This window comes from Cucurbita pepo, chromosome 14 (genome assembly GCF_057944985.1).
Source record: "Cucurbita pepo subsp. pepo isolate OVF chromosome 14, ASM5794498v1, whole genome shotgun sequence".
In the NCBI taxonomy this organism is placed as follows: domain Eukaryota; kingdom Viridiplantae; phylum Streptophyta; class Magnoliopsida; order Cucurbitales; family Cucurbitaceae; genus Cucurbita; species Cucurbita pepo.
In genome coordinates this window covers 11564357-11589003 of record NC_141811.1, presented here as the reverse complement: position 1 = coordinate 11589003, position 24647 = coordinate 11564357, and the positions used below count along the sequence as shown (strand labels likewise).

Sequence of the window (24647 nt, the reverse complement as noted above, 5' to 3'; positions counted from 1 at the left end):
TAAACATGAAAATTTAAATCGTGTGATATCTCCTTTGATATTGAAATTTTTTAGCTAATTACAACTTCAATCCATGAATCTTTAAAGACGTGGTTAAGGGTAAGAATTTTCTATTGCAATGGAGATTTCCAACCGAGAATTAACCTAGAGGCTCACGTATATGATATACGTAGTTGAAGTAATTAACAAAATGATGTTGTATTATCATACATCATACAATCCGTCCAATCAAACGAACACTGAAGTCACTTACCTAGTTGACCTAAGCCAACGTCTCTAAATTTTTTGAGTCGATGTTCGTTTGATTATACTCGTCGTGGTCTAGTTTCGAAGCTAACTCCAAATGCTGCTACAGGCAACACACCTTGGACAAACATGACCGTGACATCAAGCAATATGAACAATACATGTGTTGATAAACGCAGTAGAAATATTCAAGTCAATATATGCTCTTAATGTATTGGTTGATGATAAAGTTTTTGTTGGTCGAGTTTCTAGCCTTGGCTTCGGTTGCATTTTTGTCTTGCATATCAATAAGTAATCGTTAATTCAATGCTTCAAGCAAAACCTATTCGCAAGTTGTGACGGGTGGCAGAGTACACTGTTCTCGAGTTTTATACTAATAAAATTTTAAAATTTAGGGACTTGTTAAGCGTACACGTTTAATATTATTAAGATATTTTTAAAGTTTAAAAAATTATTCAATCATGAAATTAACATGTAATGATGTGGGTTGATATTGCCCACTTGTCCATTTATTCCTTTCATTAAATTGAATATTCTTAATTAAAAAAAAATTATGGATCTTATAATTTTTATATATATATATGTATGTTGAAAGATAAAAATAGGTACTAAAGGATCCGTGGCGCAATGGTAGCGCGTCTGACTCCAGATCAGAAGGTTGCGTGTTCGATTCACGTCGGGTTCATTTTTTGGATTATTTTTTTTATTTTTTATTTATTAATTTGATGTCAAGAAAATAAAAAATAATCATATCTTAGTGACACCAAAGGATCTGTGGTGCAATGGTAGCGCATCTGACTCCAGATTAGAAGGTTGCGTGTTCGATTCACGTCGGGTTCAATTTCCTGAATTTTTTTGGATGATTTTTTATTTATTTATTTTTTTTTTAATATGACGTTATGGAAATAAAAGAGTTAAATATTTTTAAATCGGGTGAAAGCTTTCAAGTCGAAATCTGCTCTTAGCCTATTGGTTAATGATAGGGTTCGTGATGGTGGAGTTTCTAGCCTTTCCCCGTGATACATTCTTGTCTTGCATTAAGTAACCGTTAAAACTCATTCCCAAGGTGTGACAAGCTGGAATGCATACTCAATGTGGCACGTTGATTAGCGATTACTAGCAATCCAATCTCAAGATTAGCCTCACGATAACGAGGTTATACCCTGTGAAAACCTCGTCATCGTAGGTTTGGCGGGTGGGTCAGGAATACCCGACTTATCAAGAACTTCGATCAACAAAAAATGGACTATGTTATTGTTGATACAATGAACATTTTGCACAATGTTCCATGGCTTTCTATTCTCTCTATACAATGTGCTTTTGACACCATTTTATGCTTGTTTTTTCATAATCATACCATTCTCAAACAGCAGTTACATAGTCACCACTGACATCGACTTCAGAATCGATATCGGCGTCGAGATCGTCGAGCCCCGACCCTCCGGCCAACGCTTGGTCCCCGACCTTGGATCCTTCCCCAGGCGTCATTGCTTCCCGAACAATCTGCATGATTTCCTCGACGCTCTGCGACAGCTGGTTGTGTTCTTGTCGTTTGAAGTTCGTTTTCTCAATCTCAATCAGTTCCTTTGGCAAGTTCTTGAAAAACCATGGCAGCTGCTTTATCTCTTGGATAGTGATCCTCTTCAAACAAGAAATGAACAAGATTTATGACCAAAACTAGATCGAACGGAATTCAAACTTAGATTAATATGATCCTATATCGACATAGAGTCCGAGCTGCTTGTTACCTTTGCGGGGTTGGCAACGAATATGCGAGAGAGTAGGTTGCGACACTCCACGGATACACGTACGTAATCGGGTATGGAGTATTGAACACTCAATATTCTCTGTTTTTAAGATTACAGTCATGAGAGACATCACATACATTGTAAATGTTTTGTTTGAGAGACACTTACCGCTATCGTCTTACGAAAATTTCTTGGATCTTCGGGATCTTCGAACGGATACGCTCCGACCAACATCACATACAATGTAACTCCACATGACCAAACATCTGATATCTACAAGGAGTAACAAAATCATCAAGAACAGCTGCAGCCTGCAGAAGAGTATACCACATGGAAAATACCTTGCCATCGTACTCCTTCCGTGATAGAACCTCCGGAGCGATATATGCAGGCGTCCCAACGGTCGATTTCGGTTGCGAGTGTAACAAGCCAGACTGCAACGGATCGAACAAGCAAAAAAGACTGAATATATGACAGAACGAAACAGATTCGAGCTTGTTGGATGATAGATTATCAACCTTTGAGTAACCAAAGTCACATATCTTAAGTTGTGGTGTAGGACTTCCATCCAAGAGTGTGTTTTCGAGTTTCAGATCCCTGTGACAAATTTGCTGTGAACGACATAGAACGATTAAACCGAGCAAACCGAACTAAAACGTATAAGAAAACGAACATGTTTTCGACGACGAAAAGGAAATTTGATTGTTATACCATGGAATGGCAGTAGCTGACTCCGGATATTAGCTGCTGGAAGAAAAATCTTGCCTGATGTGCAGAACGATTCCGAGAAACCGAACAAAAGACGGGTTGAGAAATGGAAAAGATAAAGAGATATAGAAAAGCAAGAAAAGGTAAAACGTCGACCTCGTCTTCACTAAATCGACCAGCGCTGCATATTCTTCCGAAAAGTTCACCACCAGCTGCATATTCCATGACAATGGCCAAATGAGTTGGGGTTAAGAAGACCTGCAGACAAACATCACTCATTCAGGTGCTCCATCCATGTGGAATCTTTACAATGTCCAAGATAACGGTTAGAAGATAAGGATTTCGTGTGATAACGATCATGTTTTTAAGAGTTACCCTCGTTTTCCATATTCTTATAAGGTATGCTTCGTTCTCCCTCCCGACGTGGGATCTCACAATCCACCTCCCTTGAGGCCAAAGGTCCTCGCTAGCACGCCGCTCAGTGATTGGCTCTGATACCATTTGTAACAACTCAAACTCACTACTAATAGATATTGTCCGCTTTGGCACGTTACGTATCACTATCAGCCTCGCAGTTAATGTTGAGATATGATTCAAAGTATTCAAAATGAAGATATGATTTGAAGTAGTTGAGATATGATTCAAATATTCAAACTACGAAGATTTTAGGAGATTGTTAGTAGATTTGAATTTATCTAGATCGGCATGATTTACTATTTCTGGTCCAGTGTATTAGCTCTAAATACTAGAATTGTGTAACCCTCTAAGCATCAAGTTAGTAGACATTAATAAAGCACCGCAGCTTCTATCTATTCTCATCTATTCTTATCTCTTTCACTATTCCTCTTTCCAACAGTTAACACGTCGGTTAGGAAGAGGTTTCCAAACTCTTATAAGGTATACTTTGTTTCCCTCTCCAACTGATGTGGGATCTCACAATCCACCCCCCTTGAGGCCCAGCGTCCTCGTTGGCACACCGTCCAGTGACTGGCTCTGGTACCATTTGTAACCGCCCAAGCACACCGCTAATAGATATTGTCCGTTTTTGCCCGTTATGTATCACCATCAGCCTCACGGTTTTAAAAGACGTCTGTTAGGAAGAGGTTTCCAAACTCTTATAAGATATGCTTCATTCCCCTCTCCAACCGACGTGGGATCTCACAATCCACCCCCCTTGAGGCCCAGCGTTCTCGCTAGCACACCGTCCGATGACTGGCTCTGACACCATTTGTAACAGCCCAAGCCTACCGCTAGTAGATATTGTCCATTTGGCCCATTACATATCACCATCAGCTTCGCGATTTCAAAACACGTCTGTTAGGAAGAAGTTTCCACTCTTATAAGGTATGCTTCGTTACTTTTCCAACCGATGTGAGATCTCACAATCCACCCCCCTTGAGGCCTAGCATCCTCACTAACACATCATCCGGTGATTGATTCTGATACCATTTTTAACAACTCAAGCTCACCGCTAATAGATATTGTCTGCTTTGACCTGTTACGTATCACCATCAGCCTCATGGTTTTAAAACACATCTATTAGGAAAAGGTTTCTAAACTCTTATAAGATATGCTTCGTTCCCCCCTCCAACCGATGTGGGATCTCACAATCCACCCCCTTGAGGCCCAACATCCTCGCTGGCACACCGCCCAATGACCGACTCTGATACCATTTGTAACAGCCCAAGCTCATCGCTAGTAGATATTGTTCACTTTGGCTCATTACGTCTCACTATCAGCCTCACGATTCTAAAACACGTATGCTAGAGAGAGGTTTCCATACTCTTACTTCGTTCCCCCCCCCCCCCCCCCCCCTCCAACCGATGTGGATCTCACAATCCACCTCCCTTGAGGCCCAGCGTCCTAGTTAGCACATCGCATAGTGATTGACTCTAATTCCATTTGTAACAACTCAAGCTCACCACTAGTAGGTATTTTCTGCTTTGGCCCATTACATCTCACCATCAGCCTCACAGTTTTAAAACACGTCTGTTAGAGAGAGGTTTTCACACTTTTATAAGTTATGCTTCGTTCCCCACTCCAACCGATGTGGGATCTCACAATCCACCCCCTTGAGGTCAAGTGTCCTCGCTGACACACCGCCCAATGACCAAATCTGATAACATTTGTAACAGCCCAAGCTCACTGCTAGTAGATATTGTTCACTTTGGCCCATTACATATCACCGTCAACCTCACGATTCTAAAACACGTCTGCTAGAGAGAGGTTTCCACACTCTTATAAGGTATGCTTCGTTCCCCCCTCCAACCGACGTGGATCTCACAATCCACCTCCTTTGAGGTCCAGCGTTCTCGTTAACACACCGCTCAATAACTGACTCTAATATCATTTGTAACAACCCAAGCTCACCACTAGTAGATATTGTCTGCTTTGGCCCATTACGTCTCACCATCAGCCTCACAGTTTTAAAACACGTCTATTAAAAAGAGGTTTTCACACTTTCATAAGTTATGCTTCGTTCCTCCCTCCAACCAATGTGGGATCTCACAATCCACCCCCCTTGAGGCCCAGCATCCTCACTGGCACACCGCCCAGTGACTAACTCTAATACCATTTATAACAACAAAAGCTCACCGCTAACAGATATTGTCCACCTTGGCCCGTTACATATCACCATTAGCCTCACGGTTTTAAAACACATCTATTAGAAAGAAGTTTCCAAACTCTTAAAATGTATGCTTCGTTTCCCTCTCTAACCGACGCAGGATCTCAAAGCAAGCCAATCAACAACATAAGCAAGCCAAGGGAGATAACAAAACTCAATTTGATTTCATTATAAACTATCCTTACCTCCTTGAATCTGATAATGTTCGGATGCTGCAACGATCGATGATTAATGATTTCCCTTTGAACTTTCTCATCAATCTAAAGAACAGAACCATGAAAAAGAATGATTTAAGCCTTCAAATCAACCATTAACAAACATGTTTATGAACAATCCACATTCAAATATAAATGGAAAAGGCCTAAACAAAGTCATTAACAATCTATAATGAACAAAACCCATCTTGCATTCGTCTGGAATTGATGCATATGAATCATTATTAGGCCTTGTTCTATGAACACATTGAACAAACACCATGATCAATCAAAAAGCTTCATAAATTTCTTCACAAGTCAACAGAGAACAATGGAACAAACAGTGGGAAGCCATTAAAGCACCAAGCCAAAAGGTAATAAGAAACAAGAAAACAGCCAAACCCCATTAGCAAAACAATAATCAGACCAAGTTCTTCAAATCCCACCATTGTTTAAGCAAATTCTAAAGCATTAGAGCGCTAATCAGACCCATTACAGCATTAAATCCAATTAACAAGCTATTTACCTTCTTCCCTCTCTCAATGTACTTAACAGCAACAAGCTCGTTCGTCTTCTTGTCTCGAACGAGCCTAGCAACTCCAAAATTTCCAGAGCCAAGGTCCTTCAATGGCTCGAACCGATCCTCCATTAGAACTCAATTCAAAAGAAAAAACCCCCAAAAGGGAAATAAGAACACTAGGAAACTTGGGGGAAAAGAAATGGGGTTTGTCAAGAAATGAAGGGAAAAGCAAAGGGTATTGTTAAACGTGAAGCAGGGTTTTAATGGCGGAGAAAGTGGGGTCGTAGAAGAAAGATAATGGCTCAGGAAAGAGGCGGCTGCAGAGCAACGCACCCTTTTGAAGATGAAGTTCCTCCAAATGGGACTACTTTTCAACGACCCAAAATTCCTTTTACACGAGAAACCCATCATTTACGTTCAAAAACAACACTATGTTGTAATTGGTGGATGAATGATTTCCAAAAGTGGGTAACAATCCAATTTTTAGTTCATGGAGATTTACTCATGAAATCACTAAATTTCAATCTATATACTCCAAAAAAAAAAAAAAAAAATACCCTTCAAATTTTTATACTAGTTCGTAGCTATACCCACGAGTATATACGGGATTTTATGAGTTTAATCTATAAACTTTTTAGGTCCTTCATTTGATCTTCAAAAATTAAAAAGTATTTAATTCATCTGAGATCCCGATTGGGAGGAGAACGAAACATTGTTTATAAGGGCATGAAAACCTCTCTCTTGGATGCGTTTTAAAAACCTCGACCGAAAATCCGAAAGGTAAAACCCAAAGAAAATAATATCTGCTAGCAGTACACTTTGATCGTTACAAAATGAAAGCTAAAATAATAAAAATACTCTTTTAAGAAAGTTTCAAAAATATTTTTACCCTTAGTTTTGGATAAAAACAGTTAACGAATCTAATAGTTAGGAGTTTAATATACGCTTTATAAAGTTTAGAGACTAAATAAACTGTCTTTTTTTCAATAACGAGACCTGATATAATATTAGTACGAGATTAAATTCACCTTAACTTAATAACTCGAGCTTTTAAGTTCATAGATAATTTAATCCGAGATAATTAATTAAAAAAAATTGATATTATTTTTTCTTTAATTAATATTGATCACTACTTTTGGGATGATTAATGATTTAGTACTTAGCTCGATAAAGTATATTAATAAAAAAATAAATTAAAGAATATTAATAATAATTTATATTTAAAAGGCATTTAAAATTGAGAGAAAAATATTGTGTTGAACTCAATAATTGAATAATATATACAAAAAAATGAAAAATTGAATAAATCAAAGCTATAAATAACAAAATTATTTAAAATAAATTAGAATTAAATAACACGTAAGCTAAAACGAGCCGCTTCCAGCAAAATCATTGACCACGACAGTACGTGACTGTCCATTGATAATTAGCCACGTGGCGTCTGTGTTCTAAACGCGTGCGAATAACGTGAACCCGGTGCACGATAGCGTGAAGCGGACCATTTAGAAACGGGTCTTTGGGTCTAAAATGCACCGTTTAGTGGGACCCACTTCTGTAGCTGTCGGCTACGAGAATATTTATCCACCTGTAACTCTCTGGCTGATCAGATTTGTTTTTTTCTACATCTATCGAAGTCCAGTCGCTTTCACGGCGCGTGCATGTCACGATTTTTTTTTTTTTTTTTTTTTGTAGTTTTTTTTTTCAATTTTGGTTGAGTTGAATTCTTGAAAAATCGAAAATTCGGGTTAGTTTATGGGTTGACGTTTTTTTTTATCTGACCCGACCAACCCAAAAATGTTGGTATATTCCACTGCTGTCCTACCCTATTTTAAATTATATTCAGACTATTTAACATTTGTAATCGATGTTAGTTATGCATTGTGACTCGTGAATGTTCGATATTTAGAGTTTATGAGATTTTAGTGATTAATGCATGTATTGTGAATAAGTATAATATTTTTCAAATAATTGCCGTCCAACCCAATTCAAAAATAGAGGGTTGAGTTAGATTGGGTTGTGAACTCTATAATTTCGGGTTTGTTCAAACGATTTCTCCCACCCACCTCGTGTACACCCTTATTAGAGGATTTAGAATAAATTCTACCAAATTTTCTTTTCAATTTCGAAAATCAGAAACTTAATGTCGAGCTTAAGGAAATTGTTGCCGTGAATGTTTTTATTAATTTTGCAAGTTATGATGGTAACAGTTCGAGTCCGAGTAAGAACGTCAAACTATGACTATTTTCAGTCGAACGCAAAGAGTGAGCCTCTCAATACATTATGCGCCCAAGGTTCAAACGAAGAAAGGCTTAACGCGAATACCTAGGCATCCAGAGACAAGGAAGATCATAGTAAGCGATGAAATGCTTCGGGAAGTTAAAAATAAGCGTAGATCCAGAGATTCTTGAATAGGTCAGCAAAACAATCGACCAAAGGTAAAACACTTTATGAGATGTCTATAGATAATTTTCTTCCACATATATTGACAAATATATATATATATATATATATATATATATATTTGTAAAATTAAGAATTATATTGAAAATTTTAAAACTTTAGAAGTATTTATTTTTAGACGAAATACAAAATTTATATATTTTTATTAATTTAACTTATTTTGATTGTCCTTGAATGCGTATGATCACGCGCCACGGTGCACGTGGGGACAAATATGGATAAAAGGGTTGAATGAACCGATGTAACGACTGGTAGTTGAGTTACTAATCCAACAGCTGGACGCCACGTGTTCTTACTCTTCAATGGCCCACGCGCCTCAAGTATCGTGGATCCCATCTTACCTCCAAACAAACAATCACATCAATTTGCATAAAACAATATTATCCAACAACAATCTAATTAAACTCCAAATAAAAAATAAGATAATTATTATAATAATAAATAACATTCTAATAGTAGCCATCAATTCATTCTTATAAACTCGATATTATTTTTATATTTTAAATTTAAATTATATTAATTTAATATATATTATCAAACGGGTATTATTAGAATAATAAATTATTTAAAAATATTCCCAGGTAAAAATCTCGACTATCTAAATCATCCTCACAAACAAACCAAATGTGTTAATCTAAGGTTGTCAGACGTCGTTAACGACTAGAAAAATAAATTAATATAAAAAAAATGAAAAAAAAAAATAGCATATAAATGCAGTCACGAGCAACACTTCTTGAATAAGCATGACTATGACACCATACATCTATATTTTCAGACGTCGAGAGATTTCTCGATTATCCAGTAGCACGTCTAAAATAATTTATATAATAATATTTGTTTTTTTTTTAATTTATCAAATTAAAATATCTCTTTACCAAAAAAAAAAAATTATTATATTTACAATTAAAATTTTAGTTGATTTAAAAAAAATGGATCTATTACTTTTAGTCCATTTGATGGGTTACAAGCCCATGAAAGCTCAAATTGCAGGCCCAATTACTGGCCCAAGTCCATCGCTAGCAAATATTGTCCACTTTGGCCCGTTACGTATCGTTGTCAGCTTTGCAATTTTAAAATGCGTCTACTAGGGAGAGGTTTCTACGTAGTTGTAAGGAATGTTTCGTCCCCTCTCTAATCAATATGGGATCTCACAATGCACCCACTTGGGAGCCAGCATTCTCGCTGCCACACCGCTCGGTATCTGCCTCTGATACAATTTGTAATAGTTCAAGCCCCTGACCTATTACATATTACCATCAGCTTCACGGTTTTGAAGTGTGTCTACTAGAGAGAGACTTCCACTGTTACATTCCGCTGTCCTAATTTAATTTAATTATAATTTGAAAAGACGTGAGAAAAGAAAAAGTGTAATATTGGGTGAATATTTAATTATTGTTATATAAAAATAATTACATACAAATATACCAAACAAAAATTTAATTTATTCATTGGATTGATTACCTTAAACGTAAGGAGTTATGGCTTTCGGTGGTCGGTCATAAAATGTTTTGTCCATTAATTTCCGTAATTAATAATTAATGTTGGATTAAAATAGTCAACTTTCTGATTAAAATATAAAAAAAATTATAATTAAAATAATCCAATAATTGAGTAACGGCAACACGTCAGCACTTTGTTTGTGGTCTTTAATGATCTTGTCCCCTCGATGAAGGAACAGCCGTTATTTCTTCATTTCTTATGGATAATGTTTTTGAACGCTTCTATTTCTAATTCTTTATAATTTCAATTTTTTTTTCGTAACCGTCTAAACTCATCGCTAGTAGATATTGTCCGCTTTCACCTGTTACGTATCGACGTCAACCTCACGATTTTGAAACGCGTTTACTAGAATCGGTCAAACAATCTGATTGAGTCTCGATTTTGAATGAATCGCTGCGAAAACGAGAACGAGAATGATTTTCCTTCCCGATTATTCCTATGATTGTCGTATAAAATCTGTGTTTATTAAGAATTGGGTCCTACAAATAATAAGAATTTTCTCGTTTCCCTCTTCTTCTTTTTTTTCTCGATCGTTCAATTCTGAGTAGCTATCGTCTTTTTTTCATTCGTCTCTAAGCTTTTTTAGGTTCTTTATCTCCGTTCTTCTTACTTCACATTTGAGACATAAAAAGTTTTAGTGGGTTTCCTTCGAAATCCATATGCATTATTATAGTTTAAAAGCGACCCTTCTATTCTCCACACTACAACAAATTCACGTATTTTCAATACTAAAAAAAAAAAATTCAAAAGCATTGGCAAAACAGCTTATGAGAGCGGTACTGCAAACTCTAAAAAACGAGAAGAGGAGGTTTCTTCTGACAGTATGTGACGTATCTTCAAAACAGGTAGCTTCTCGGGACGATTGTTATAAACCAAATTAATAATAATAAAAAAAATATTATACATATATATTTTTTTTAATTTTTTTAATTTTAAGATGAATTTGAATTTTGATAATTTATTTAGAAACTGTTTCGATTATTTTCATCGAATTAAAAATAATTTAAAAAGTCAACGTGATATGAATTTTTTCAAAGAAATGTTGAAGGTCAATATTAAAATTTAATGTTAAATAATACATAAAAAGGATGACTTTTTTAGGGAAATAAAATAAAATAATACAACTACGTAAATAAAATTTTTAAATATTGAAAATAGGATAAGATTTTTGATTGTGAAATGGATCTATTGATGTGACAAAACTTATTGGAAAATAATATTTCTTTATTTCTTTATTCACTATACTTTTCTAAAAATATATAAACTTTTAATAATATTATTTTTTAATTATAAAAAACATTGAAAAATAGCCTTAAAACTTTTTTTTTAAAATTTAAAATATCATTATGATGAAAATAATTATCGAATAATACTCTTATAATTTTAAGAATATTTTTGAAACAGGGTATCCAATTTCCATCCAAAATTAATCATAATAGTATTTTTTTTAATTTTTTTTTAATTCTTAAAAAATACAGAGATAAAAATGAATAATTTAAAAGTATAGGGACTAAATTGAAATCTAAGTCGTCCAACGATTTTATTATTATTATTATTTATTTATTTTTGGTGAATTGTGACAAAATAATATAAAATGGCATAAGGTCCAACCACACACATGGACAAGCAAGGACATGTGAAATGTTGGACGATATTCCAAACCCCATTATTGGTTCTACCAATAAATTTCATTTTATTTTATTTATTTTTTATTAAAAAAAATGCTTTCAACTTAAATTTGTTTGTATTTTAGAATTTTTTTAAATTATATTTTAATAAAATTTATATTAATTTTAATTTATAACTCCGAGTCTTAAAGTACGGATCGGTTACTTAAAAACAAGACTCTAAAAAAAAAGTCGAACTTTCTCGAGTACATCTTTAAACATATTTTAAAAGACGAATTATTTTGAGAAAAAAAATAGTGAATATTACAAATATTCACTAAAACACCACCCGATCTAGCGTCTCTACTGGCACACCACCTCGTATCTACCCCATTTCGGGTCTCAGTGTCCTTATTAGCACACTGTCTCGTATCTACTCCCTTTCGAGGCTCAGCGTCCTTACTAGCACACCGCCTCGTATCTACTCCCTTTCGGGGCTCAGCATTCTTACTGGCACACAGCCTCGTATCTACTCCCTTTCGGGGTTCAGCGTTCTTACTTGCACACCACCTCGTGTCTACTCCCTTTCGGGGCTCAGCGTCCTTACTGGCACACCGCCTTGTGTCTACCTCCTTTCGGGGCTCAGCGTCCTTACTGGCACACCGCCTCGTGTCTACCTCCTTTCGGGGCTCAGCGTCCTTACTGGCACACCGCCTCGTGTCTACCTCCTTTTGGGTCTACCTCCTTTCGGGGCTCAGCGTCCTTACTGGCACACCGCCTCGTGTCTACCTCCTTTTGGGTCTACCTCCTTTCGGGGCTCAGCGTCCTTACTGGCACACCGCCTCGTGTCTACCTCCTTTTGGGGCTCAACGTCCTTACTGGCACACCGCCTCGTGTCTACCTCCTTTTGGGGCTCAGTGTCCTTACTGGCACACCGCCTCGTGTCTACTCCTTTTCGGGGCTCAATGTCCTTACTGGCACACCACCTCGTGTCTACCCCCTTCGGAGCCCAACGTCCTTACTGGCACACCGCCTCGTGTCTACCCCCTTCGGAGCCCAACGTCCTTACTGGCACACCGCCTCGTGTCTACCCCCTTCGGAGCCCAGCGTCCTTACTAGCACTTCCCTTTCGAGTTTCCTCTTAAGGCTTTAAAACTCGTCTGTTAGTGAAAATTTTCTACACCCTTATAAAGGGTGTTTCGTTCTCCTTCACAACCAATGTGGGATATCACACTTCTATATTGAGATAAGATATGCATACAAAAATATAACAAAAAATAAATAAAAATTAAGTGATTGATTTTATTGTGAGATCCCACGTCGGAGAGGGAAATGAAACATTTCTTATCAGAGTGTAAAAATCTCTCCTTATAGCAGACATATTTCAAAATTGTGAGGCTAATGACGATACGTAACAGGTCAAGGCAGACAATATTAGCAGTGGTCTTAGACTTTTACAAATGGTATCAAAGTCAAACACTGTGCGGTGTGCCAGTAAGGACATTGGGCCTATAAGGGTAGATTTATTTTTAAAGTGGAGTCACTCGCTCGTGACTTACATCTACATCAAGATCATCTAGCTCAACCTCAATCGATACACATAGATATTAACTAACCGGGATGACTTAGATAACTCTCTATCGGTTATCTTGGTAGCCAAGCACATAACACATTTAAAACGTGCTTTATGAGACAACTAAGCATATAACACAATAAAAACGTGCTTTATGAGACAGCACAATCATACAAATCACATGGTCATATACGTATACAAATATCGAACAAATTTAGAAAACAAAATCGTATGAAACTCATTCTATATAAGCAGAGAAAAATATAGAAATACAAATTTATTTATTTAATTTTCTACATTTTTCTCTCATTTATATTAATATTTATATTTTAAAAGTCTTATAAATATGTAAAAATTTAATGGAAGGCCTAAATTAATTCACTATAGTTTAAATCGATTTAATAATTAATTTAAAATTTTAATTAATATTCCTCCACATATAAATTGATTTTTTTTTTCAAAAATTAAATTATGACCTCATTATTTTTCTTCTAAGTAATAATAAATTATTTTTTTATTAGAATTGATAAAATTAAATTATGCCCGAACAAAATCCGACCCTAATTGTCTCGCTAAATCAATCATAATTGAACCAAACCGAACCAAATCAATTAAAATTAATAATATAAGTCTAAAATTAAATATTATAATATATTCATTAAAATGACATATATGACTTTTTCTATAGTTTTACAAAAAAAAAAAAAAAAACAGAAATTTTAATATATTTATATTATTTTTAGTCAAGATATTGAGCATTTTGTCTTGGTCAAACATTTTTCGAGATTCAATTTTATTCGGTTGACGAATAATTTGCCTAAATTAAATCAAGAATTACGAGAAATGAATCTCCGATCATACACGTTACCTAAAAATAATGGCGAAAATACAAAATTTCGATGTTTTGACAACCTCGACTGATCTATAAAGTCAAGGTCGGAATGGTAACCCATCCTAATTTACAATCTCCAACTGGGTTTTTATTTTTATGATTAATACGTTTTTTTAATTAGGTTAACGACGATAACCGAAGATAAATAGTTAACCCGTGTCTCGAACGAGGGAAGTCATTTGATATCTGTTCTTAAAGTTAGATGTTTATTTCTGAATATTCGTTTCATACTGTAGAATTAAAAAAATTATGGTCGTAATTTGACATTTTCTTAAAAAAAATAAAAATAAATAAATAACATTAAAAAAAATTACCTAATTTATACCAAAATTATTTTGAGAAATAAATTACATATTTTGAAAAAGGAAAAAAAAGTTGGTGAGGGCTATAAATTCTTTAAACTTAAGATACAAGAAATACATAATTAATTAATTAATTAATTAAATATATTTCATTATTTATTTATTGGTTTCTTTGATTTTGTTATTACTTTTTGTATTAATTTTTTTAAAATAGTTTTTTTTTTTTTTTGAAAGCTACACAATTATAAACATCGATCAACGCTGTTGAGCTGAAGCTCGCAACCACAAAATAAATAATAAGTGAGATAAAGAAATTTGAACGGCTCGTCTTTTAGTCAAGCACTCACGTGCGTTAACCAGTTATGCTATGTTTAGATTGTCACGTGCTCGAGGTTAGCATGCTATAGGTGAAAAGTTAAACCATTCTGCTAAATTTAGTCTTCTAAATATATATAGTTAAGAGATTAATATAAAAAAAACAAACTATAGAAGGTAAAACTTCACCCGACTTGGTACCCAGAACACCGACTTATTAACTCTACCGACTTATTAACCCTTGCTTCATAACTTAATTTAGCGCCCGAAAACGCCCACAAAATTTGGTCCATGGTTTGGTAATTTTGGGTGGTTTTTTCTTAAATCTACCATTTATTCTCTTTAATTTATCATTTATTATTGTACCTTTTTTTGTTCGTAAATGTTAGAATTGGTTAACGAATAATTAAAAAATATGAAGAAAATAATGGATAAAGTCGAAAAATATTAAAATATACCGAATTAAATTAAAAAATTTCAAATAAATTTAAAAATACCATTTTTATCCTTGTACGTTGGGTTCGATTCCATCGAGTCTTTATACAAAATTTAAAAATTATTTTAAAGATTTATTAAAAATATTAAGAGTTGAAAAATACTAAAATATTATATAATATACCAATTTAAGCATAGTTCAGTGGAAAATAAATTTGAGATATTTTATTAATGAAAAAGGAAGGGCAAAGGAGGAATTATAGAAACAAATGGAGGGCAAAATGGGAAGAAAAGGTTTTTATTTAAAATTAATATTTATATGGTAAAGATGGGTATATAATGTATTAAATTGAGCATTATTAACGTTAATTTTGAAGCATAATTAATTAAAATAATTAGCTTAATCACATAATTAAGAGTGAAGAAAGGAATATTCGGCGAAGGCCACGGTCACGGGCCATGGGGTCCCTTTCAGTTTCCTTTTTAACGAGCTCATGATTTCCACTTTCTTCCTCTCCCACTGTTCTTTCAATTCTCTTTATAATCGGGTTTTTGATTTGGCGCTCTATCTTCCACTCACTTTAATCCAAATGCCACTTCCATTTGCTCCGTTGGAAAAATCGACGGGAAGTTTGTAGCCAAGTTTGTTGTTCTTCCTCCAATTTTCCGCCCTTTGATCGATTTCTAAAACCCTCTCATAATCTCTAAATCTCGATTCGATCGCTACGTATTGATTTTCTCGAGTTTTTTGGGATTTTCGGTCAATACTTTGCCGGTAAGTTGTGTTTTCTTCTGGGTTGTTCTTGTTTTGTGGGGTTTTCTACGTGGATTGGTGTGTTTTTGATGATTGGATTTGGTTTCTTTATGCGGTTTGACATGATTTTCTGATTCTCATGGAATGGAATGGATGTAGCGTACTATGGATCTCTTACTGGTTTTGATTATCTTTCATGCACATTCTATTGGTTATTGAGATTTGGATAGCTTTTGGTGGAATTATTCATAGAACCTTTAGTATAAACTCTGTTTTTGTTAAGAAATCAAGTCATTTCCTAGCTCTGAGAATTGAAATCAAACAATTTGGTATTGCTGTTCATTATGTTGTTCTTTTTGACTTTCTTTTATGCTGATTTTCTCATGGATTTGCGTGGTGTTCTTGTATCTGGGTCTGTATTTGTAGTGAAGGTTAAGATGGTTTTGATAAAATATTGTAGTGAAGCCAAGGAGCTGCTCTGCCATTGCTTTTGTGAATGGGTTGTATTCAGTCTAAAGGAAGCAAACAATTTCCTGGATATGAAGATCCTATATACCTTGCTTCACAAACTGCGTGTAAGTTGTGCTTTGTTTATGGTCTCTGAGTTTTGACTTTCATATATTATTCATAATGCTTCTTGATTCAACAGTTAGTGTTAGTGAAGTTGAAGCATTGTTTGAGCTGTATAAGAGCATTAGCAGTTCTGTCATAGATGATGGTTTGATAAACAAGGTATTTGTTTCTGTCGTGACGAACCGAACGGGGTTATCCGTTACTTGGTGTGTGTGTTTGTCGTACATTTTGATCATGAAAGGTATTTGAATGCACATTGTTTGGGTAATTGTTATGCAGGAAGAATTTCAGTTGGCCATTTTCAAGAACAGAAAGAAGGAGAATCTGTTTGCAAATCGGGTAAAATATATACTCTCGAAATCCCTGATCAAAAGTGTCAGCTAGTCATCTCCATTGGATTGAATTTGAACATTGGAATACGGTTTTTAGTAATATTTTTGTAACAGCCTAGCTCACCGTTAGTAGATATTGTCCTTTTTCCGGGCTTTCCAGTAAGGTTTTAAAACGCGTCTGCTAGGGAGAGGTTTCTACACCCTTATCACGAATGTTTTGTTCCCCACCCTAACCGATGTGTGATCTCACAATCCACTCCCCTTGAGGGCCCAATGCTAGACATTGTCTTCTTTGGGCTTTCTCTTCTGGGCTTCTCCTCGAGGTTTTAAAACGAGAGAGAGTTTCGACATCCTTATAAGGAATGTTTTGTTTCCCACTCTAACCGACGTGAGATCTCACAATTTTTGGTAGTGAATCAAAGAACTTCTTGTGTCCTTAATGACTTATGGTTCCATTTTATTGATATACATTCCCATTTGTTTAAATCAACCTGTCTTTAGCATATTTTAAGGTTGGATCCTTTTTGCTTGCAGCTCTTTGATCTATTTGATGTTCAGCAGAAAGGGTTCATTGATTTTGGTGACTTTGTAAGATCATTGAATGTCTTTCATCCTAATGCTCCCCAGGAAGTCAAGATTGAGTGTAAGTGTGCAGCATATGACATAATACTTGACTTCTTTTATTGATTTACATGTGGCTGATACTCGTGGTTGATTTAATTTACAGTTTCGTTTAAGCTTTACGATTTGGATAACACCGGATTCATCGAGCGACAAGAGGTATGTTTTCAATGGTTCAGCTCGAATCACGTCAATATTGCAAGTAACACTAAAAACGTAGACAAATTTTCTTCCATTTGAATTAGATCCATTCAAGGATGAGAAAAAGTTTTTTCAATGTTTTAAAGTCACTTGAAAATAACTCAACTAGTTAAGATATATACCATTGACGGTCATAGGTTCGAATCATCCAACCCCATCTTCAACCAAAAAATGAAGATATGTGTATGCGGTGTCACGGTCATGCTCGTTCAGGGCGTGTTCCACTGTTCTTCCCGTTCATTTAGTTTCATCTCTTGGCTGCTAAGAGCTTTCTGATTTATTGACTGTGGCAGGTGAAGCAAATGCTAATTGCTCTTCTCTGTGAATCTGAGATGAAGTTAGCTGATGAAACAATAGAGATAATACTTGATAAGGTGAGCTACCTTAAAACTTTTGGATTACTAGTTTTTAGGGACTTGAAACATATTATCAAACAATTGTGGGGTCAATCTGCGAAAGAAAAATAGAGTTAGGGAATGATCTGAAATAGTTTTGACTGGTTCTAATGCTCTTCACAACTTATCTTTGTGAGGAATAATAATTGCAAACTACACCCTAAGATCTTTCTATTTCCGAGACGGTATCAGACAGAGCAATTTGATCAAATTCATTCAATGATCTCTTTCTGTCATCCCTCTGAGCGCTAAAGCTTAAGCAGCCTAGTGAATGATAGGAGGGCGGTCTTTCTTTCTATTATTATGGTGTGTTCTATCCTTGTGGAGGGGGTCTTCGTTTAGTCTATTGGTATGGTATTCTCTCAGTCTATTGTTCTAATTAGTTGGGCTTTTCTGCTGGAAGGTATTCTCATGTGGGTGCGTCCTGCTCTTTTGACTAGTCTGACTGATTATCGGTCGTGGTTGATTGAGCAGGTTCGCGTAACTGTGAGACGATTAGGTTCGTCCGTGACGCTTTGGGGCGGTGCCCCAAATCCCTCAAATCACACCCCACCATGTTTTAGAATTGGTTTCAAGCCAGTAGAGTGACAATCAAGAACACGATACCGAGTATCGTGTCGCAGTCACCTTTAAATCTCATGGAATATCTTTTTGTTTTTGTTTTCGATATATGTGGATAGACTTTCTTGGAGGCTGATGTGAACCAAGATGGGAAGATAGACAAGATCGAATGGCAAAATTTTGTTTCTAAGAATCCATCGTTATTGAAAGTGATGACCCTTCCATACTTGAGGTAAGGAATAAGCATATGAACATGAATAGATAGACAGTAGCTTTCAAGTGTTCTTGACCACCGGCGCTTGTTTTTTGGCTTTGGTTTGGGCAGAGACATAACCACCACCTTCCCAAGTTTTGTGTTCAATTCTGAGGTGGATGAGATAGCCACATGAGAGTTAGATAGCCATATGAAGAAGCCATTGTTGTGTTCTTGGGAAGAAATGGACGTTTTGATGGAAGGAAAAATGAGTTTTTGCTCTTCCCTTCACCACATAAGTGTAGTTTGAGCCATATTGGTCTCTTTACACTATTGAATTGTAAATCTTCATTGAGAATTTTTGTGGCTTTTCATTTCGCTATGAAAGTTTGTACAAAAAAAAAAAAAAACGAGAGCTTTATAAGTCTCATTTCGATCTCGCTACTTTGTATATATGTATTGAAAATATAATTTATATTAAGTGAGAAAGAGGACGGGGACAGAGAATATGAGTTGTCCCCTGTTTCATTTATCTAATGGGGAAAAATGTTCTCTTTCCCATCCTTCATTATCTGTCTAAACGAGAAACGAAGGAAAATGGATATCTCTATGTCTAACACACAAAATAAAGGAAAATGAAAAAAATTGGATAACGAATCAGAAAACTCTGGTCTTAGTTGTAATATATATGTCCGAACACTCAATTATGCTTTTTTTTTTTTTTTTTTTTTTTTTTTTTTTTTTTTAAAGATATTTCTTTTAGTTCATCACCAACTTCGAGCCAATGTAAGGTGGAGGAAAGGTGGAGGATGACAATCTAATTATCTTGATTATAAACGGAGACTTTCATCATGCAACAATAAGGTGGAGGATGACAATCTAATTATCTTGATTATAAATGGAGACTTTCATCATGCAACAATATTTAGATAATTAGTTGCGGTTAGTTTATCAAATTATGAAAATAATTTTAACCAATTAAATTTTAATTTAATTTTTGCTTTAAATTTTAGCAATCAATAATAATAGTTATTCTCCAATAAATTATTTAATACAATTGTACTAATAATAATAATAATAATAATAATAATAATAATAATAATTTCACCGCTCAAAAGAGTAAAAAAAATCACCATCGAATCACGGCGGCGAGGAAAGAGGATGGAAACGGCGACGATGGAGACGACGGAGAAAGCGGCTGAGGGATTGAGTTGCGAAGCCATGGATTGCTTGTCGGAAAGGCTCTCGTTGCAGGTAAAATCTTTACTGCCACGAATCTGTCTCAACGCAAGGCCATTCTGCTCGACCTTCGTTCTCGCGATGTCGCCGTGTTTCTTCGCCTCTCTCCCTCTCTCTATAACGCTGGATTTTTGCAACTTCTGGCATGGATTACTGTTGTATGTTGATTATTTTCCCCAAAGTTAAAAGAGCCTTAGATTAATTTATCGAATTCGAAGGAAAAAAAATTGAGGGATTTGAATGAGTAGTTTTGATATGGAGGGGAGATTTAATGGAAATTATCTGAATGCTGTCAATGCTGTGCCCTATGGTTCTGTTTCATAATCATTTAGCTCTTGGAAATTAAGTTCATAAACGCTACTTCCATACATTCCATGAGTTTTTTTCTTTTTGGTAATTATTTTGATTTTTATCCTTGGATGCTGCCTTGTTCTGTTCATTTAAATATTCTTATGTTTGTTGCTCCTCCAACTCTGATTGATGTAGAGCGTTATGGATCATAGTTGATATCCATTGAGCTCCATGAGTTTGATGCTCTTAAGGATGATCATGAGATCAATGTGCATTTAAAGCACATTTGGAGTGTAAAGAGTTCGACATCAGATGAACTACACTTTAGGTCAGTTATTGTGAAGAATAGGAGATGAGCATATCTGAATAAACTGATTTGTGATGGCCAGTACTTCTTGGAGGATGCAATGAGGGGGAGAGAGCCTTTTTTGCACCATGAATACTTAGGGAAGTTTCAGGATCCAAGTGGGAGAGGAATGGCAAGACCAGGGGAGCGATGATGAGGAGATCAAAGGAAGCAATGTTGGTTGCTAAGATCATAATAGAGCAATGTAGGTGCGAGATCCCACGTCGGTTGGAGAGGGGAACGATGAATTCCTTATACGGGTGTGGAAACCTCTTCCTAGTAGACACGTTTTAAATCGTGAAGCTGACGACGATACGTAACGAGCCGAGGTAAATAAGCTTGCTAATGGAGCTCATTCCATTGATAGGTAATGATATTTGACTCTTTCATTTGTAGGTAACCAGGGCCATGGATGAACATACACTAGTCAAGCTGCCTAGGGTGAGTCTGTTATGGAGAGGTTTCCACACCCTTACAAAGACCTTTGTTCTCCTCTCCCACCGATGTGAGATCTTACAATCCACCCCCCTTCGAGGTCTAGTGTCATCGCTAACGCTCGTTCTTCTCTCCAATCAATGTGTGATCTCACAATCCACCTTCTTTTGGCACCCAACATCCTTGCTGGCACACCGTCTGGTGTCCACCTCCTTCAGGGTTCAGCGTCTTCGTTGGCATGCTGCCTTGCCAAGAAGGGTGGATTGTGAGATCCCATATCGGTTGGAGAGGGGAACAAAACATTCTTTATAAGAGTGTGGAAACCTCTCCCTAGTAGACACGTTTTAAAAATTGTGAAGCTGACGACGATACGTAACAAGCCGATGTAAGTAAGCTTGCTAATGGAGCTCATTCCATTGATAGGTAATGATATTTGACTCTTTCATTTGTAGGTAACTAGGGCCATGGATGAACAGACAATAGTCAAGCTGTCGAGGGTGTATTTGCTAGGGAGAGGTTTCCGCACCCTTATAAAGAATGCTTTGTTCTCCTCTTCCACCGTTGTAAGATCTCACAATCCACCCTCCTTCAAGGTCCAGCGTCGTTGCTGGCACACCGTCCGGTGTCCACCCCCTTTGGGGCTCAGCGTCTTCGTTGGCACGCCGCCTGGCTTATGGGGGTGGATTATGAGATTCCATATCGGTTGGAGAGGGGAACAAAACTCTTTATAAGGGTGTGTAAACCTCTCCCTAGCAGACACGTTTTAAAAACCTTGAGGGAAAGCTAAAAGAGGACAATATTTGCTAGCGGTGGGCTTGGACTGTTACAAAAATAGAATTTATAGGTCCGGCCACACCCTCACGGGGAAGAGAAAGACAAGCTGAGTAATACACTTTCTAGTTTCTATTAATGGTTCTCATCTATGATGCCAAACACTAAATATTGGGAAATTTTGTTAGCATAATAAGATGATTCTTTCAATTGCTTAATGTTTTTTCACCACATGCTACCTTTTGTTTCATTCTTATTACAAACTCTCAGCTCTTATTCAGATCACGAAACTGGAAAAAGACGAGATGATGTAAGTGCGAACGAGCTGATGATGATCCGTGATGAGACGATGAATGCAACTAAAAGACTCGGCTGAATGATGTCGTAATCCTGGTAAGATTAAAAAATGATCTCTGTGCTAACTTCTAACTTTTAATGGGAAGGTTAGGTTCTTCGAGGAGTATGGGAATATAATTGTGTGCCACACTCCATGAGTTTGGTATTAGCCTTTTGCAGTTCCTTTAGCTTTTGTTTCTCACAGAAGAAAAGATGTTACTGAAATGGATAGGAAATTGGGTTCCTGGTATTGGCATCTGCCTCAACTGAAACCTTGTAAGTTCTACTCGTGTTCTACTCGTGTTCTTAGTTTCTGAATGTGTGAATATTGAGCGGTAGAAGTAAGGAGATTTGAACGTCTGACTTCGAAGTCCGAAAAAAATGCAAGTTGACATCATTGTATAGCTACTTTTACTAGAAATGTTCATTTTACTTGCCGGGCCGGGAGGAAATTTCCCGTTTAGATCGCGAATGGCGAACGGTTTTTTTTTTTTGTTAGATAAATAGGAAAAAAATAAATGAGTTAATTTTAAGATTCTAATTATAATATTTAAACTTAAGTCTATAGCGTAGATTTTTTTTTAATGGTTGAAGACTATAATGTAATATTAACATTTTAATTTTTAAAAATCACGTATATATACGTTTGAATATGAAATATATTGATTTATTTGAATTTTTTTTAATAAAAATTATATTGAAAAAATGAAAACTTTAAAATAACTATTTTTATAAAAGAATAATAAATGAAAAAAATTTTCTACGGGAGATTTGATTCTCGCAAATTATGCGCAGGAATCTCGGTCTTTTTGGAGAGATAAAGATAGGGAAGACTTCTTTTATCTTGGTTCTGACAGGTAGATATCTCTAATTTTTACTTGATTCGGTCTTTTTGGAGAGATAAAGATAGGGAAGACTTCTTTTATCTTGGTTCTGACAGGTAGATATCTCTAATTTTTACTTGATTCGATTCAAAATCAGCTAAATAAATTTATTCTTCTTCTAAAGTTACGTCAAAGTAGTGAGAAAAATTATCACGTAATTCTTTTTAAATATGTAGAAGACGAGCGGATGAAAAGTCACAAAGCTCCATGAAAGGTCCTAAAGTTAGATCCTTAGGACCGAATATTAGCCAAAACTTCATGAAAGATTTTTTGAAGTTAGATCTTCGGAACTGAATATTATCCAAAGCTTCCTGAAAGGTCTTGAACTTAGATCCTAGGGACCAAATACTACTAGATCTTCGGGACTGAATATTACCCAAAGCTTCATGAAAGGTCTTGAACTTAGATCCTAGGGACCAAATACTACTCTCCACTTTCGGGATCACCGCCACCCTCCTTCAACGACAACTACCATCCACTATCAGCATCAAATCATTGCCACCTCATCATCGTGGCAACTCGCAACTAGCCACACTTTCCGACCTCCCTAGATGCTACCGTCCCTTTTTGACTTACCCACAAAGGTTAAGGTCTATCCTTTGGAAAGAGACCACTAGTGGCAACTATAAACATCTTGTTTTTCAACGCTCGCTATCCTTTTGTTAACCACGGTTTGGGTCTCCATTGTATTAAACAACAAAGTTGTCTCTCTCGCATTTGACTATTGATACAAAAGTTGGCCACAAACTACTTAGTAATTGTGATGTTCGAGTAAAAGAAAAGTACATAAATGAACAAAAAAAAAAAAAAAAAAAAACATACGCAAATGAAAGTAATATTGAAAAAGACTCAGAAGAATTGAAGTTACTATCTAATCCAACTCGTGTACTTTTTTCTTTGTGGCTCAATCATAAGAACTTCAAAATTAAGCATGCTGAGCTTAGAGTAATCATATGTTCGGTGACCTCCTTAATTTTTTTTTTAAAAAAACATGTAAGTAGAAACAAAATATGCTAAAATGACCAATATGGATGTAGAAAAATGCTCACGTACTTAATAAAATAAACATATGTATATATATAACTGTACTTAAGTAAAAAAGATATATGTTTTAAAATTAACAATAATTTTAGGTTTATTTGGTTCGGGTTGGGTTGGGTTGGGTTGAGGGATTTTTTTGACCCAATCCATAAGTTCGGGTTGGTTGGATTGGTGCCCCAATCCTACCCAACCCAACCCTCTATTTTCAGGTTGGGTTGTCTTGTCAAAAAATTTTTTTAATAAGTTTTATTTTTACACGATTTATAATTATTCAGGTAGAATCTTATATAAAATATATTAAAAGTTCACAAACAAACACAAATCCATCTATAATTATTTACATAAAAAAAATCAATAAAAAACAACAAGCGAAAATTGTAACATATTAACGGTTGTCGAGTTGTCAATTTTTTTTTTAAAGTTTTATTTTTCGTTTATAATTATTCGGGTAGAATCTTAGATAAAATATATTAAAAGTTCACAAACAAACACAAATCGATCTATAATTATTCACATTAAAAAAAAATCAATAAAAAACAACGACAGAC

At 35.6% G+C, this 24647-nt stretch overlaps 2 protein-coding genes, 1 long non-coding RNA gene and 2 other non-coding genes across 12 annotated transcripts; 4 read left to right on the top strand and 1 right to left on the bottom strand.

Moving 5' to 3' along the window:
* The first annotated feature begins 859 nt into the window (after positions 1-859).
* TRNAW-CCA (transfer RNA tryptophan (anticodon CCA)) lies at positions 860-931 on the top strand. Its single transcript has one exon. It is a non-coding gene; the product is annotated as a tRNA-Trp (tRNA).
* Positions 932-1014: 83 nt separating this feature from the next.
* On the top strand, positions 1015-1086 carry TRNAW-CCA (transfer RNA tryptophan (anticodon CCA)). Its single transcript has one exon. It is a non-coding gene; the product is annotated as a tRNA-Trp (tRNA).
* Positions 1087-1479: 393 nt separating this feature from the next.
* LOC111809630 (serine/threonine-protein kinase SRK2A) lies at positions 1480-6418 on the bottom strand. 4 transcript variants are annotated; one of them, XM_023695996.2, is made up of 9 exons: positions 6049-6417; positions 5514-5588; positions 2859-2960; positions 2706-2759; positions 2513-2605; positions 2336-2428; positions 2163-2267; positions 1995-2093; positions 1480-1887 (listed from the first exon to the last, which is right to left on the bottom strand). In XM_023695996.2, exons 1-9 carry the CDS (start codon positions 6169-6171, stop codon positions 1609-1611), a joined length of 1023 nt encoding a protein of 340 aa, XP_023551764.2. In that variant the 5' UTR covers positions 6172-6417; the 3' UTR covers positions 1480-1608. The 4 variants fall into 4 exon arrangements, with proteins under 4 accessions (XP_023551764.2, XP_086973556.1, XP_023551762.2 ...); XM_087117430.1 differs by having other exon boundaries at positions 2706-2960; positions 6049-6418; XM_023695994.2 differs by having other exon boundaries at positions 2336-2605; positions 6049-6418.
* Positions 6419-15629: 9211 nt separating this feature from the next.
* LOC111810845 (calcineurin B-like protein 1) lies at positions 15630-19293 on the top strand. The gene is made up of 9 exons (XM_023697645.2): positions 15630-15901; positions 16341-16455; positions 16530-16612; positions 16733-16792; positions 17320-17428; positions 17513-17565; positions 17901-17981; positions 18683-18795; positions 18889-19293. The coding sequence occupies exons 2-9, from the start codon at positions 16377-16379 to the stop codon at positions 18950-18952; spliced, it is 642 nt and encodes a 213-aa protein (XP_023553413.1). The 5' UTR covers positions 15630-15901; positions 16341-16376; the 3' UTR covers positions 18953-19293.
* Positions 19294-19846: 553 nt separating this feature from the next.
* LOC147789597 (uncharacterized) lies at positions 19847-23376 on the top strand. Of its 5 annotated transcripts, none has more exons than XR_015411664.1 (3): positions 19847-21452; positions 21520-22450; positions 23235-23376. It is a non-coding gene; the product is annotated as an uncharacterized LOC147789597 (long non-coding RNA). The 5 variants fall into 5 exon arrangements; XR_015411667.1 differs by lacking the exon at positions 23235-23376 and having other exon boundaries at positions 19847-20961; positions 21029-21452; positions 21520-22734; XR_015411666.1 differs by lacking the exon at positions 23235-23376 and having other exon boundaries at positions 19852-20010; positions 20482-21452; positions 21520-22734.
* Positions 23377-24647: the final 1271 nt, after the last annotated feature.